This window comes from Muntiacus reevesi, chromosome 2 (genome assembly GCF_963930625.1).
Source record: "Muntiacus reevesi chromosome 2, mMunRee1.1, whole genome shotgun sequence".
NCBI classification, from domain to species: Eukaryota; Metazoa; Chordata; class Mammalia; order Artiodactyla; family Cervidae; genus Muntiacus; species Muntiacus reevesi.
Window position 1 is genome coordinate 131405051 of NC_089250.1, and position 17029 is coordinate 131422079.

The 17029-nt window shown below is 34.6% G+C and overlaps 1 protein-coding gene across 3 annotated transcripts in view; it reads left to right on the plus strand.

The window, feature by feature from the left end:
• The window catches only part of A1CF (APOBEC1 complementation factor), an 87205-nt gene that overhangs the window by 27330 nt on the left and 42846 nt on the right, over positions 1 to 17029 (plus strand). For all 3 annotated transcript variants that reach the window (XM_065922837.1, XM_065922838.1, XM_065922839.1), the window contains exon 2: positions 976 to 1119. In XM_065922837.1, the coding sequence (XP_065778909.1) occupies positions 1021 to 1119 (99 nt within the window). In that variant the 5' untranslated portion in view covers positions 976 to 1020. The remainder of the gene's footprint in view (positions 1 to 975; positions 1120 to 17029) is intronic.

The window sequence follows — 17029 nt, forward strand, 5'->3', positions numbered from 1 at the left end:
TCAAGTTGGGAATGGGGCTCAAATCCTGTTCCCAAATAGAAAGTGTAGACAATGAAATGCTGAAGTTTCCTATTTGCAGCAGCGTGTGCAGTCACTCACAATCCTGTGGACTGTAGCCCACCAGGCTCCTCTGTCCATGGGACTCCCCAGGCAAGGATACTGGAGTGGGCTGCCGTGTCCTTCTCCAAGGAATCTTCCCGACCCAGGGATCAAACCCACGTCTCCTGCATTGGCAGGCAGGTTCTTTACCACTGAGCCACCAGGGAAGCCCACATAGATCAACACTGACATATGCAAATTTTTGTTATTTCTTAGATTTTACAAAGGCCTCACATCCTTTCCTGAGTGGTCCATGTCGTATATGATCCTGGGGTCAGTAGCCACGTCCAGCACCACTCAAAAGGATCCATTGTCCTTGTTCTGCTAAACCCTACATGACACTTTTATTACAGAGTAGTTTGCATGACTTTTGCATATCTGGTACCAGCACACTCTGGTCGAGAAATTTATCTTTGAAGAATAAGTTGGTAAATGTCCTAGGTAACAGAACAGATAAATGAAATTGAAACTTTCAGGCTCTTCATACCATATCCTAGTTGATTTGACTTAGTAACAGTGCTCTCTCCCCACATTTGCAAGGACCATTCTATGTATTCTTTTAATTGGTAAGAACAACTTTGTTTTCAAGCATTTGGTGACATTCTGGGATAATTGGGCTGAGAATTACTGGTCTGCCTTCTAAGTGTAAAAAAAGGTTAATACTCAATATTTACTTCTAAATTTCAACTAAAGCATTTTTTAAAAGCTCTTTTTTAATGAGGACATTTAACTGGTCTGGTTTGTGGGTGACTGTCAGTTACTCTATCCTTAGTGACTCATTTATAGAGAATGTTTCCTGAAGATGTTCTTCACGAAAGGGACACGTTTGGACTAGGTAATAGTAATTTACTTAATTTATCTTAAATTTGATTTCAGTGAGCAACCCTAATTAACCTGATTTTTTGCTGATAATCACTCTCAATGGAATCAAATCACAAATCCGGGGATGGATTGAGCGGAACCCAGAAGGAAGCAGCCCTCCGCGCACTGGTCCAGCGCACAGGCTATAGCTTGGTCCAGGTAGGAACTTCTCATGCCATCTGCTGAGGCTCACCACTGAACTCAGAGTGGTGGGAATATCGGTGGTCCTAGCATGTAAAATGTGACTAGTCAACTGTGTAACTCTTAAAATGGACATTCCTTTCCTGGGGCAGAGGAAGTTGGACCCTTTCGGTCTTTCAGGGGACCTTACAGGTGATATTCTCTCTACTGTGGGTTATCAAGTCAATTTTGCCTTGTCATTTGGAAACTGAACTAGTGTTCACAGTCATGAAGACTATCACAGTTCTGAAAGGCCAATTTAGAATAACAAAAGGCAGCTGGAATTCACCACCGAGAGCAGTCAGTGAAGTAGAACCAAGTTGGTGTTTCAAGAAATCAGCAGAAAACAAACTATCCAGAGACTTGCTTTGGTTTCCAGAGAGATTTCTGACTATGGATGTATGACAACTTGTAGATGAAGGATCCAAGAACTGACCATTTGGTCAGCATAGCTATTCCAGGTTGTTTTCTCAAAATAACTACTCAAGCCATTTAGGATATATAATAATTTCTCTCCATGTCCAGCATTTTTGAAAAGGAAAGAAGAAAAAAATCCTAAAACTATTCATAGTCACTAGTTATTTAGAATCATCTGCATATTATTATCCTTATGATAACCTCTGTTAGAGAGTTTATGATACATTGAAAAGCAAACTAGTATTATACATATAAATTATCTTATCTAAAGAAATAGCACTGCTCTTTTTTTAATGTTGCTTTTTTTACAGTACAACAAAGTATTAATATTTTAATTCTCAGCTGTTATCTTTTTCCTACATATTTCCCCAACTTAACCAAAACTTTATGCTATTATGAAAATGAAAATCATAAGTGGATAACAATAACTTATACAGTAGTGTCCTTTATTGCAAGTTCCTTTGTCAGATCAATTGAAAACTAAACGTAGCACACTTTGTAATAATCTTATGAGTCATGACACACTTTGTTAGAGATAATACTCAAAGTTATTTCTAATTTTTCATCCTAATGAAGCATATTTATTTAATCTTTTTTAAGATTTCAGAAAATATTATGTCACAGAAGACTCCTAAAAGTTTAAGCCAAGGTGGATACTAATGCATTATTAGTTTTTAATACTTAGTCTATTTTAGGATCATTAATAATCTAAATGCCTTTATCTCCAAATTTAATGTGCTTCAAAATTAATGCCTGACAAATTTTTTATGCAGTCATTTCCTACATAAAGGGGTTTTCATAAGCCAAAGAGAAAATTTGATAGCATTTACAGTCTATAAAACAGAAATATTTAGAATAATTTTTTACATTTGCTCAGGTATGTATGGTTAGATGAAAAAAAGTTCTTTTTCTTTTGTAAACAGCAGTCTCATAAATGTTATAAAATCAATAATTTTTAAATCAGTTTATCTTTTTAACTTCTTTGTATCTTAAACACTCATATAAGAACAGTGGTAGTGAAAAGCACTTAGACCCTTTTGAAAAGCAATTTGTCAATATTCATACATAAGGGTATTCTCCTTGTGGAAACAAACTTCTAATGATCTGAAATATAATGATGAAAATATGTATAAATATTTCTAGTGTGACACTATTTCTCATATCAATGTCTTAACTGTGAATATATAATTACCCTCAACAAGCAGAAGTTTATGAGAAATTACCCTGAAACAATATAAATTGTCCATTTAACTTTATTCTGGGCACTGGTTCTTTCATTTCCCCTAGATGACATTCAGGGCAAGTCTCATGACTTTTCTGGTAACTTTCAGCTAATAAAAGATCAGCCGCTAAATAATGAATATGTCTAGTCCAGTAGAATAAAAACTTAACTTCATTCAAAGTGAAAGCTATTTCCCTTTCCCACGCATATCAGGGTGGAAGGCAATTTCTATTTTTTTCTCTTTATGCTCTCAGAAGTCTAGTTCCCTATACCAGTTTACTAACTAGAATTCCTGACTCAACGGAAGCAGAAGAAAGAGATGAAAGTAAAGGAGAGGAGACAGGAAAGTTTTCGCTTGACTGTTTTTGGCATTGGTCTCTGAGCCTGGCAGGTGTGTAAAGCTCCTAGGGTACTCTCAAGGGTCATCAGAGACACCCTGAATTCCGCTGCCAGGGGTCCCTCTAGGTAGAGGCTACTTCCCTGAGACCCAGTCTCCTCCGACAGAGCTCTTTTTGACACTGCTAGCATCCCTCTTGGAGGAGATGGAACTTCAACCCTAATTCCTACAGGTGGCCCAACTCTAGACCCCTGGAAACTCACATGCTGACCCAGTAAAACCTGCAAGTGCAGGTGAGATGAAGCAACCAGCTCTCCTCCTCACCAACATCAAAGCAAATGGCCAGCCTATTGCTCACCATGAGATACTCCAGGAGTGAGTTAGACCTACCATCCTCGGGTGTTCCCAACTGCAGGGAGTGCATAGCAAGCTCCATGAGCTTTTTCCTTACTCCCCTCCTCTGCTTTATGTGAGTTGAGAGGCATCTTAAGATTCCTCCCACTTAGGGGGAACTAGGATTCACAACACACCAGCAGTGGGCTCCAGAGATCTTTGAATCAATGCCAAAAATTCCTGTTGAACTCTTCAATGTTTTTTCTAACTCACAGATGGGGAGGGGTAGGAGGTGTTCACTTAAAGTGGTTGAACAGTTTCTCCTTGTCTTGCTTGCTGGTCCAGTAAGTTTCATATCCACACCGGCCAGAAGAATTCCATTCCATCTTTAAATCCTGTTACAAATGAAACGTAAAAAGTCACTAAGTAATCATTTAGAAAATTCTGCAGAATAGAAAATTTTAGCATATTAAAGCAATGTAAAAAGCTTGCAAATAATACATTTTTTTAAAAGGCTCAAATAGCAATGGAGACCTTTTCATAGACCTAATAATTTAAGAACATTTTCATTAAAAAGGAAAAAATAATAGGGCTATTTTATCCTTATTATGTAAAGCATTTTCAAATAAAATACACCTAAAAATATATGGCCTATTTGCCTATCATTTTGGTCTTACATAATCAATTACATTCAGAAAAGATTAATAATAAGGATTTAGATCACAAGTTAATAGCAATTACAAAATAGCAAACAGTTATTGGGCACTTATATTCCAACTGCTTATGTCTATTAATTCGTTTAGTCCTAATCACAACACTGTGAGGTAGTTACTATGATTATCTCCAATTTCCAGATAAGGAAAACAAAGCTCAAGGAGTTAGATAGTTTGCCCAAGATTTATGGGCCATAATTCCACTGCAGTTGGCTAAAATTTCCAGCAAGATTTACAGAACTAAGTGCTATTATAATGTTATCTTTAAGATTGCTATTTGAGAGATTAGCATGCCAGAGCATGCTAAAAGCACTTTGTTGAGCTTAAACTTTGTAACATGATTCGCTTGAAGTAATCACTTATTAGCAGAATGACTACTGGACCAGAAATTTTCTAGTGATGTAGAAACCTAAAGTTCTGAAACCTTTGCTATGTAGATCAAAAGCCTTTAATCAAGATGTAAATATGCATATGATTCAGTTCAATCATTTTGAATGATTTGGAAAATCCTTTCTGATTTGGACTGCAAAGCGTAGAAAGTCACCCAAGACTTCAAATTAGAGACCAGTTATTTAACCCAGTGTCTACCACACACAAGAATAATTTTTTTTTCTCTTTTAGTTCCTCTTTTAAATTGAACTATAGTTGCTTTACAGTATTGTATTACTTTTAGATATACAGCAAAGTGATTAAGATTTATATATAAAAATATATCTAAGTATATGTATTTGTAGGTTGCTACAATATATTGAGTATAGCTCCCCGTACTATATAGTAGTCCTTATTTACCTATTTTATATATACTAGTGTGTATATGTTAACCCCAAACTCAAGTCCCTTAACAGTTCTCGGCCTTAACTTCCCAGATGATTGTCAAGGACCTGCTCCACTCTTAGTCAAGGTTTTCTTATTCTAGCATATGCTCAGTCTAGTTATTGGTCAGCAAACTTGTTTAATTGGAAAAGCAAACCAGCATGTACTGAGACATAGCTTCAAACTCTGCAGTTTAGGGAAAACCCTTCCGCCTTCAATTTCAGTCTTCCTACTCTGGATTAGAGAAAACATTAACATCATCATCAAATAAAAGAACATCAGATGTATTTTTTTAAAAGTCTATGTACAAAAGTGCAGATATTAATAAGTATATTAATGCAATTGAGGGAGTTGTACCTATATAAGGATATTTTTAAATATTACAGTATTTGCTAAGTTAGGGTTTGAAGGATTTGCTTTAGCTGTACATTTGCAGTCTCTGATATCGAATGCTGAATACTTGCAAAACAAGAATTCCAAAAAGAGAATGTGACTAATCTGTGCACTCTTATCACTAGCAGGACAAATACAACTGCCAAAAATAGAATTTTGCAGGTTACTTAATAACATGAGTCAGTCTCTTATATCCAAACTGATGCAATAAAATGTGCTCATGAGGATCTGAAAATATGCCTCATGATATTCTTTTTAAATAATAATTGGATATCTTTAGAATTGATAACTAAAATTTTTATCAAATTTCTTTAAATGATAAAAGAATTTTAATGAATAGAGGTTCAATAAATATTATTATAAAAATTGTGTAATGTTGACAAGCTAAACTTTGAACTTAGTCACATTATGCCACATAGATTTCAGACGTGTGCTGCAATGTTAACTTGTAAATAAAATTTGTCTCTAGGCAATGGAATTAGATGTGGAGTTTTTTTTCACTTTTCCATTCTTAACTGTACTTCCCAGATCTTCCAAAACTACCATATATTTGAGACACGAAAGGGGAAAAAAATAACATGATGATGATCCTTTCCTCCAGAATGTATTACTAGTGTGGGTCATCAACTCTGTGACATCTGATGCTCCTTTCATCCAGGATTTTCTCCTTAAAACTAGAATAATACATTTTCATAGATGAATATTTTCAGATAACTTTCTACCCAATGTGGAGTCAGTTTACACCAGTTCTACTACAATGACATCTAAATATATAGTTAAAAAAGATCAGTCTTAAGTAGTCTGAATATATTTTAAAGAAGACCCGATGGTTATATAGTATTTTTCAGCGATTTAAAATATGGTGTGTATTAATACTTTGTTCAATTACCCTATAGATAATCTATTTTCTAAAAATTATTACAACACAAATATTTATATGGTATGTCAGTCTTACTGTTTGTCTAATGCAGTGGTTGTTTTTAACAAAATTTTCTTTGCTTTTTCCCCCTAATCCTTATTATGAAACACAGTGTGTTAGTATTAGTCCTTGAGATTACAGAAGTATAAATTATAGCAGCTGACCTAAAATGCATATCAAGTAATTGCAATGAAAGCTACTTTATCTAGAATTTAAAAAGACAACATAAGACTGCATTAAACAGGTATAACATTTCTGTTTAGAGCCTTAAAATTGATCATAGTCTTTGATCTAAGGAATAAGGACTGATATTTAGACATAAGGATGTTCATCAGAGTGGAGTTTATAATGTTTAAAAATATTGGACACATCATCATAAATGTCCAAAAAAATATTACTGGTCATATAAAATATGTTGTCGTTATATTTCCAAATTATATGGTAATATAAAACTGTGATTTCAAAGAAAGACATGGGAAAATGTTCAAATTTTAAAATTTAGTTAAAAATAAGAAAGCAAACCTGTATGTATCAGCTTACAGATCGTATTTTAAGAAATTATTCACATACACAAGTATTAGAAGATAATAAAAGGTAATCTCTGATAAGGATAGCTTTTTCTTTCTTGTGCTCTTTATTTTCCAAACTCTTTATAATGAATATGGATTATTTTTATTTCAAGGAAAAAAATCTCATAAAGTAGAAAATATTCCTAAGAAGCATTCAGTTAGGAATAGAAAACCTAGGAAAATTTCATGAAGAAAACTTCATTATTGAAGCTGGATGATAGATGCTCGGGTTCACTAGGCGATTCTTTCTAATTCATTATATGTTTGCTGTATGCATATTTAATACTGATATAGTCCAACACTCCCATTTCACCTTTGGAAAACCAGCTCCAGAGTTATACAGTTCAGTATAGACATAAGCCAGAGGTCAGCAAACTGATCAATGACTCAAATGTGGCCACATCCTGTTTTTGCAGTGATTTAAGGACATGAGTGGTTCTCACAGTTTTAAAAATGCTGTTTCTGTTTTAATCCTAAAATATCAACTATCTGGCCTTTTACAGAAAAAGTTCATTGACTCCCAACTCTTATCCTTAGTTTAGTACTCTATAAGTTAATCCATAGGTTTTTAAAATATTGAAGTACAATTGATTTACAGTGTTGTAATAGTGTCATGTTAGTTTCTGGTGTACGGCAAAGTGATTCAGTTATACAGATGTGTGTGTGTGTGTGTATGTGTGTGTACATATATATATTCTTTTTTCATATACTTTTCCATTATAGTTTACTACAGGGTATTGAATATAGTTCCCTGTGCTATACTATAGGACCTTGCTTATCCACTATATATATATATATATATAGAGTTTGCATCTGCTAACCCAGAACTCCCAATCCAATCCTCCCTGTTCCCCCTCCCCTTGACAACCACAAGTTTGCTCTCTAATTCAGAGTTCTTAAAGAAAATGCCCTATAACATAGATGAGGGTTTAAGATTCCTTAAAGGAAGTAGGAGTATCCCTCCTTGTCCTACCCACCAATTCAAGCCTAACCCTCATTCCTTCACTTATTTATTTATTCCACAAATAGAGACATGGTGCCTACCTCCATGAAAATTACTCAAAGGAAGACAGAAAATAAGCAAGAAATTAAATAATAGCATAGCATGTTAAATGCTATGAATATCATAAATCAGGTCAAGTGACAGAATGGTAGAAGGCCTTCTTCAGACAAGATGACACTGAAGTTGAGACATAAAGGATGAGGGCAAACAAATGTGTCCAGGAGCCAAAAACAAAGCAGCATCTTTGGCAGAAGGGACCACTTGGGGGGTACCGATTAACAAAAATATTTGTAAAATGCACAACGACTTGCAGGCAGTGAAGACAATAGAGTGCCTCAATTTCAGTAAGATTACAGCAGATAAATAAGAAATCAGTGCGCTTCATCTTTCTCTTCCCTTTTCAATCAGTCATCAGTCTGCTCCTAGGAGCAATTCCCTCAAACTAGGAACAAAATACAGACTTTAATTCCCATTTCTCAAACTTTCCTTTCCATGCGTGTTCTTTTATTTGGAGTTTCACTGCAACTATACATTTTAATTTTCTAATTTGCTCAATTCCTAAATAAATATCTACAAGCCAAAAGGTACAAAAGATGGCACTAGATCAACATTAATCTGATTAGAAGACCATTCTCTGCTTATGTGCCTCAAATTAACTCCCCTATCTCTTTGGTTTAGTACAATGTGCTTTAGTAACTTTCCGTGGGTACTTTTGAAATGGCAAATTTTTCTACAAACAATGCCATAAAAATAAGTAACTTAGGATCCCAGAGTTTACAACTGGCTTCAACTAGACTAGATCAGCAAGAAGCAGATGGAAAAACCCTGTGGCACTGACATTCTTTTCCAACCACCACACAAAAATCCCAGGGACAGAAATAAGAGTTTGACTCCATGACAAAATATAGCTCTTGGGTCCTCCTTTTTCTTTTGTTGCCTGTTCCTACCACCTGCTTTGGTCCCCATTATTCAAGGACTTATGTCATTCATCAAGTGCATGAAGCTAATTCCTTAAATAGGTGGCACTAAACATGAGAACAGGATGGTACCATTAGATCATCACAGGCGTAATTCCTTAAGGTCACCACTCTAGCCACCCATAGGCTAACTTCATTTTCAAGCTCCTAAGAAGCTTTGCTTTTACTAGCCAGCAATGCCATAGCCTGGTGTGGAAGACTCCAAATGAAGGAGCAGCTCTGTGAATCCTTTTGTGGAGAATGCATGTACCTGACATGAGATGGGAACTTCAGCATCCCAAGGAATAGAAATGCATTCCAGGAGCTATTTTCAAACAGCAATGAATTTCTTCTCCACTCGCCTAATAGGGAGTGGGTTACATATGAGGTCTTCGATATAAGGTTCAAAATATTTGCAAAATATGAACTATAGTGCTTTTCCTTAAAATAGAAGGACATGACAGTTTCTGTTTTGTTGGCTTAAAAAACAGTCTAAATTTCATGACTCACACAGAAGCATTGATGGCAGTTTTGAACTTTAGACATTGTTTGCAGGTAACTTCAGGACTTTTAAAACTGTTACATGTTGGTTTAATAACAATCAGCAACAAAAAATAACTGGCTCTTAATCTTCACTTAAAATCTTATTATGACATGCAAACAGAACTCTCTAACATAAGCTAAAGGGGAAAAAATGAGATCACAAAAGCATATAATCATGAAGCTGGGTGGGATTTCAGTAGCCGTGATCCTTTTTTTAAACATTGTTTCAGAGATGCAGGGCAGAGAGCTGAAGTGATGTTGAACAATACATTGACAGAGCATTCAATAACCTTGAATTTCCACCCTGAGAGAATTATTCCACTTTCAATTCTCTTTTAAGTTTTCTGATGAGGAAAGTTTTTAGAGGTACATCTTAAACACCTCTCCTTCCCCTGCTAATCTTTTAAAACAGAGAACAGGACTAGGGATCAGTTTTTAGTAGATAACAATGTCTGACTAGAATTTGATCACGGTTTCCTTCTTTTGTAGTGTTAAATAATGACCTTCCATTTGTGGGAAATTATACACCACTTAAGAGAATAATACTTTCTTTTTTGCATAAGTTAAAGACAGTGAATCAATGCAAAGAAAGTCATTAAATATTGAATAATTAATGGACGAAGTGTCAAGTGAATATGCAATTGGATTTTAAAAATCCCTACATTTTCTTTAAGGATCCTATTAACTAACTCAAAACTCATTCTATGAATATGTTTCCACACTTAAATACAGCATAAGTCAGACTCCATTTCACAAGCATCCTAATACCCTCTCAAGACCTCTGCAATCACCTTGTTAATCTTTTACCCTTTTAAATGAAGGATTTCCTGAGGAAAGATTTAGTACCTTGCTGAGTCCCTTAGCTTGTCAAAAATTCTTCTGGGTGTGGTAAGGAGAATAATTACTGTATAAGATTTCTCACTTGCTAAAAGAACAAGTGCATTCAGAATTCTCCTTGGCATATGTTGAACTAGAAAAGGATAGAAGAACAATTAACCTGAAACAAATGTTTTTGATCTACATAAGGTCATAAGGTCAAATCTGCATGTGAATATCTTTATGTCGTTTAACCAGATCTCCAACTACTACCAGTTAAGTCAATGCAAAAGGGCAAACTGTATCTATAATAAAAAGCTGGATAGGCCTATTGAATGAATTACACATTCCAAAATGATTCAAGCCCAAAACAGATAAAGAAATCACCAAAGCTTTCATCTAGTTATTTCTTAGGTATAATTTGTAGGTTCCTGCAGGTTGGAGCAGTGAGATGAGACACATACCCAGAGCCAGAAGTGAACATGAACACAGTAAATCCTAGTCGCAAGATAATATATGCTTTGCAGTCCACATTAGTGAACCTCAGGGCAAATGTAAACAGTGTCTTAGAAGTGAACTGGCATTTCCCTTGTTCTCTTATGCAGAAACACACATATACACTCCAAAAAATATATTTTCTGATTTCTAAATTTGTATAAGGATAATCTTGAATTTCACATTCCCATGAATTAGCCAAAAATGTCTAGGAAGCTTTATAAAACACAAGTTATTTTTTAAAATCTGTTTGCTTTTAAATACTTCTACTACTGAGATACTGAAATCCTAAAGGGTGGTCGTCACACACAAATCTTAAAAATAAAGGGGAAAAATTAGAAGATATCATTAAAGTCATCATTTGATATCAAATTAGTTCTACCTTCATAAGACAACTAACCACTTGACATCAGAACTCTTCCTTGGCGATAGGATTTCAACAGTCACTCTTCCAAAATGATATATCAGGAACATGATTTGTAATTTGCTAACAGTTGTTTCTATGAACAAACCATACATTTTTTAAAGATCAAATGTGAGAGCCTTTTGAAGACTGAAACAAATAGATAAATTTTCAAAAGCCAAAATCTATTTGCATCTGTGTGATTTTTGCCATAAACACATACCACCAACAATAATATTTAGAATTTATTTAAAAATTTGAACAGAAATACTGTTTAGTTTTAGAAGTAGACTTTTTCTAACTTATGTAAATAGGAAAAGTTTTACATTCCTAATGTGCAATAAAATAAATGCATAACTATTAAAATAAAACATAACTATTAAAATAAAACATTGACTATAAACTACCTAACATCACCTCACATATATTTTGAGAAACTCTGGGCTGTATGATAAAAAACTAAATTTATATCCATGTATTATAGTCATGCCCTGGCTTTGCCTCTTTGTTACTAACTATAGTACCATATTTCTACAAATTCCAACATCCCACTTATTCAGTTTTATACTACAGTTGTTATTTTTCTATTTTAAGAAAAATATCTGGCATTCATATTGTGTATGCCTTGCAAAGATTGTTAAAAAAAAAAAAAAACCGAACAAGGGTAATGCCAACTTCCAAAGTATATAAGTTAGATAAATTCTGCCTTGGAAAACTTCTCAGCCTAAAATAGATTTTACCAATTTGAAGTCACTGATCTTAAGGTGTGTGGGTAAACAAACAATACACAAAACAGATTGTTATCTTTCATACAGAATTAACAAAATAAACATTCCTTATAGCACTGCCTGTTGTCCTCCATAACAATAATAGCATTAGCAGACCGAAGGTAAAATCACAACTAAGGAGATTCTTTTGGTACCTCTTATTTAAGGCCCCTAAGATTTGCCTTGAACCCTATCACATGTTGAGGTATATAGATGCTTTACAGGTGGAAGATAATAATGATAAGGTCTAATAAAGACCTTTATTCAATTTCACAAATCAGCAACTAGGAAAAAATGGTAGTAATGTATGAACTCCAATAGACACAGTCCATAGAGCTGTTCTCCAGGTGTAGGCATCAACCATGAGGACAGGCCACAGGAGCTTAGCCATAGAACCATTGTTCTTGCTATGACACTGGTGACTGGCATGCTTGTGAAGGCTAGAAATGCCACCAAACTTGGGGAGATTGTCCAGCACTTAAGAGAACGGGAACAGAAATAGATACAAACATAGTCAGTTGGAAAATGGGCTGGGGAACATCTGAAAGCAGTTTAGTAAGGAAACATACACAATTTCTTCCCTCTTGGCAAGAAAAAACAAAGGACCAGAGGGAACCACAGAGATGATTACAGATTTGGAATATAAAATTTCCAAAGAACCAGTGAAAGGAGTTGAAATTACTGCTCAGGAAAATAGACTGAATGAGGGTTCATTAATTAATGTCCTTATGAATGGGTCCGTTTATCAAGACAACCAACCATCTGGTATCCATGTTTGATGAAGCTGAACAAGAAAGTGAGTGTGGCACACAATATGGAAAATTGTGAGACTGCTAAGCCTGGGAAGAAAGGTCCTCACGGATTCTGAGCAGTACATATGCCAAGTTCACCAGACTGAGAACCGGAGGACTTTTAGTCTATATTTTCTGCAATAAATTAAACCAATGCAACCTTATGGAAGCCACATAATATCTCTGGATTCAGCTTCCTCATCTGTAAAATGAACATATTAGGTTAATATTTTTAAAAAGAAAGCTAATGCTAAAACTACAAGCACAGACTCAGGATTCAAATTTTGTCTTTGTCACTTACTATTTGTATGTCTTTGGACACATTCTGTGCCTTGAATTTCTTACCCACAAAATGAAAGTAAAAATAATATCCTCATATGTTTGTTGAGAAGGTTAAATTAATTAAGACATGGAAAGCATTTGTACAGATCCTGACTCAGGGTTAGCTGTTGTTTTTTCAGTTGCTGTTACTATTATGGGCAAGTATTAGAAGTAAACTCTGACTGATTAAGCAGAAAAGTTTATTAAAAGTGTACTGGTTTCTAGAAATTTTGGATTTGGAGAACTAGATTCAAGAGTAAAGAAGAGGTAAGCTTTTACGAAAAAAATATATATAAATATATATACACGTATAACTGAATCACTTTGTTATACACCTAAAACTACTAATAACACAACACTGGAAATCAACTGTTTCAACTTTAAAAATATATAATAATATTAAAACAAAATAATTTCAAAAAGGGTAAACTCTTAGAAATGAAACCCAGAACCACACACAAATCTGGAATGGTAATGACATATCCACCGTCAATGCTAATATTAGCACATGACAGTTTCTGCACCAGAACCCAATTTAACTTTATTATAACCAGAACTATCCCAGCTACAAGGGACACTAGAGAAGCAAGTATCTGGGCATTTTTAACTCTTACAGGAAAAAGGTAGTTTTGCCCAGATTTCTCAGATGTAGTCAAAGATCAGATGCCAGGTGGCCAAAATTAACTCAGTCTGCTTGTCCCTCAAGCTAAGATTTATTGCTCAGAATCATGTATTAAAGGTTGGATGGTTTTAACCAAGGTGAAGAAGATGGTATATAAAATTTCTTAAAGACTCTGTGGTTCCTTCATGAAAGGACTTAAAATATCTGTGGCAGAAGGGACTTCCAAATACTCTTAACATATAACTGAGTTATGGGTAAGCTCAGTATTCAGTATCTAAATTAAAGACACTGGATTTATAGTTAAAATTAGGTCTTTATTTTGAAATTTATATAGTTGAAGATTTTCATCTATTTATATGTGACATTCACATCTTTGAATGGAAAAATAAAAGATCCCAGAGTTTAATGAACATTCTCTTACAGAAAACAAAAATCTGTATTTTTTAATCTCTAACTATTTATACATGTATGCTGCTGGAAGAATGCACCCCATAAGAAGGACATCAGCCAGGAGAGCAAGGAGCAGCTCTAACTGTGCTTTATCTATTTTAAACTCAACTATAAACATGGTGCCTAAAATACCAGCAATTCAGCTTCCAACTGTCCAAGTAATGGACAGCTATTCTAACCCCATGACTAATGCCCAGAGCCTGTCTTAAGCTGGCCTGGACCTCCACTAACTGATGCATTCTGAGTCCAGTGGGTTGTTCATAGGGTAAATCTCCCCCAGTGTCTAAACTTCATGGCATCTCTGCACCAGTCAGACCCTTGGCAATTCCCCAAAATACTCTTGGTGTTACAGAAACAACAGAATTAATAATCTCTCCTAATCAATCATTTTGACTCATAATCATATGAGTTCTCCGATATATATGATACGCACAAAACAGTTTGGTGACATTTTTTAGCAATAGCAAGAAACTTGAGGAGGAAATTCTGAAGGTCAATCTGCTGGTTGCCTATTTATTTTCAAGCTATCAAAACTTGTCAAATGAGAAATTCTGGAATAGGCACTTCACTATTATGCAATGAAAGCTTGTTTCCTTAGGTCAAATAATACAAATATTGCCAAGTTTATACTAAATTTATTCCAATAATCCATTTGGAAGTATATCTCCAGATGCTTAAGATAAACAGAAATGGCCTCAGAGATCTGCATCAATTCAGTGGTGACAGTCAGTCCTAGGAGGCTGACTACAGAATGGGCAATAGAAATATTTCTCTCTGTAAGAAGTAGGTATGAGATATGTTCTTTCCAAAATTTGTGTAGTAAAATGATTGGAGGTTGGAATGATTTTAAAAGCAACAGAGAGTCTGCAATTTAATGGCATGACAATTTTTTCATAAAAAGTAACTGAATGTATGAATCTGTTATAAGTGAATAGGCTTTCATATAACAAAGCAAAATATAGTAGAAATTAAGCTGATAGACTCTGACACCAGACTGCCTGGCTTTAAATTCTGACTTCCCCACTTCCCAACCACAGGATCTTGGCAAATTACTTAATCTTTTGTGGGCTTCAATGTCTTCTGTAAAATCAGGATAGTCATAGTCCATAATCTATAATACTGTTTGAGAATTACTGGTATGTAGTAAGCACTATATAGATATTTGTTAAGTAAATAAAAGCTTTAATATGTCTCCAAAAATATCAAATTCATTTTTTAGGAAGTTTTTGGTTGAGCCATAGCTCATTGAATTCTTAATTTTTTTCCTATAAGTATAAAACATTTCATTTCTTAGATTTCTCAGTGAAAGCTTTTTTAATGAAAAATCATTTTTAATGAATAATCCTAAAAGAATATAAGGGAAGGAAAAAAATACAAGAACTCTTGAGGCAAATATTTCCATGTTTGTGGAATAAAATGAGAAGCACCTACTTATTTACAGCAAAAAGTAATCAAGGTAAGGTCGAACACCCATATGACATCTTTTTAATTTAAAACAACATGATTAAATTATTAGGAATTTTAAACATGATTACAATTAAAGACATTATTTAAATACCGTAGTCCAAAAAACTTCTGTATTATCAATTATAAAATAATTGAGAAAGTCTCGTTAGTATTCACGAAGATTTAACAGTGAAACTAGAAACTGCTTTACTTTGATTTTTAACAAACAACTGCCATGTAAAACAATGTCCTTCAATAACTAAAATGTGTCTTTTAAAAATATACATAGAAAAGTATTTGGAAAGGCAGACAAACAACAACTGCTTCTACAAACAGGTAGGGTGGCACATTGAGAAATTTTTCTTTTTGACTTTCTACATTACCATGTTTTTTTCAACATCATGTATCATTTTATGGTATAAAAAGTTTTCAAGTAATCATGGTAGAAGTTAGTAATGAATACGGACATTTGGTCCCTTGCATTTTCCTTTTTCCAAAAATCACAATAAAGTATCATAACAAAGAGCTCTGGCTATGCCTAAGTGAAGAGTAAATTTATCCCTCTTTAGCAAATGAACTGTCAGCTCAGAAGTGGTGGATTAGGCCTATCTTTCACTTTGGGGCCCCTGAAGTTATTTTTAGGTCATTAACTTTCGGAAAAATAAAGACAGCACTGGCAGAAAACCCTGTGTTACTCCTCCCTGAAAAGGACATTATATAGCTTATTCACTTTTGTATAGCAGAAACTAACACAATTTTGTAAAGCAATTATATTCCAATTAAAAAGGACACTGAATTTACCAAAGGGCTTTTTATGACAAAGGAAAAAATAGAAGCTAATTATACTTGGGCTGAGAACAGCATTGGTTCCCCACAAAGATCCAACATTAGTGAACACCTCTCACCAGTCTTGTCAACTTCAAAGACAGATTTAAGTCCCTCCCTGGGGACCTCCCAAATTGGCCAGTTCCAATGGTAACCTTCATGATATTTCTAATTAGGGGTTCACATTGCCTTGCTCATGAAACAATCTCAATCTAGGCAGGCAAGAAGAGGATTAGTAACTATTGAATATATATCACATGCCAAGACCTGTGCCATGCACATCCGATGCATTATCTCCTTTAATAAAATACTGATCATGTCTCCACTTTGTAGATGAAAAACACTCAGGATCTGAGAAATCAAGACATTTGTCCAAAGGACCCACAGCTAGTGGATCCTGGAGCCAAATAGTCCAGGTCCAGAACACTCAGAGACTTAAATATTAAATCAGAACCCCAGATTCAAATTATGGTCAGATTCTTTGATGATCAGGCATTGGTGAGTTTGAAAGGCAATCAAAAAATAATGATGACCCCTTATATTTGTCCAGCACTTTATAAGTTTTCACTGTGCTTATCTGGAGCAAGTCCCTGAAACAAAGAACATGGTGTTAAAATCCACATTGAGAAGTGGTGGATTCAATTTTTATCTGACTAGTCTACTACTATTACTTGTCAATAAGCATCTTCCTTATTAAGAAATGATTTTGAAAATGCTCAAGGAACTCAAACTAAA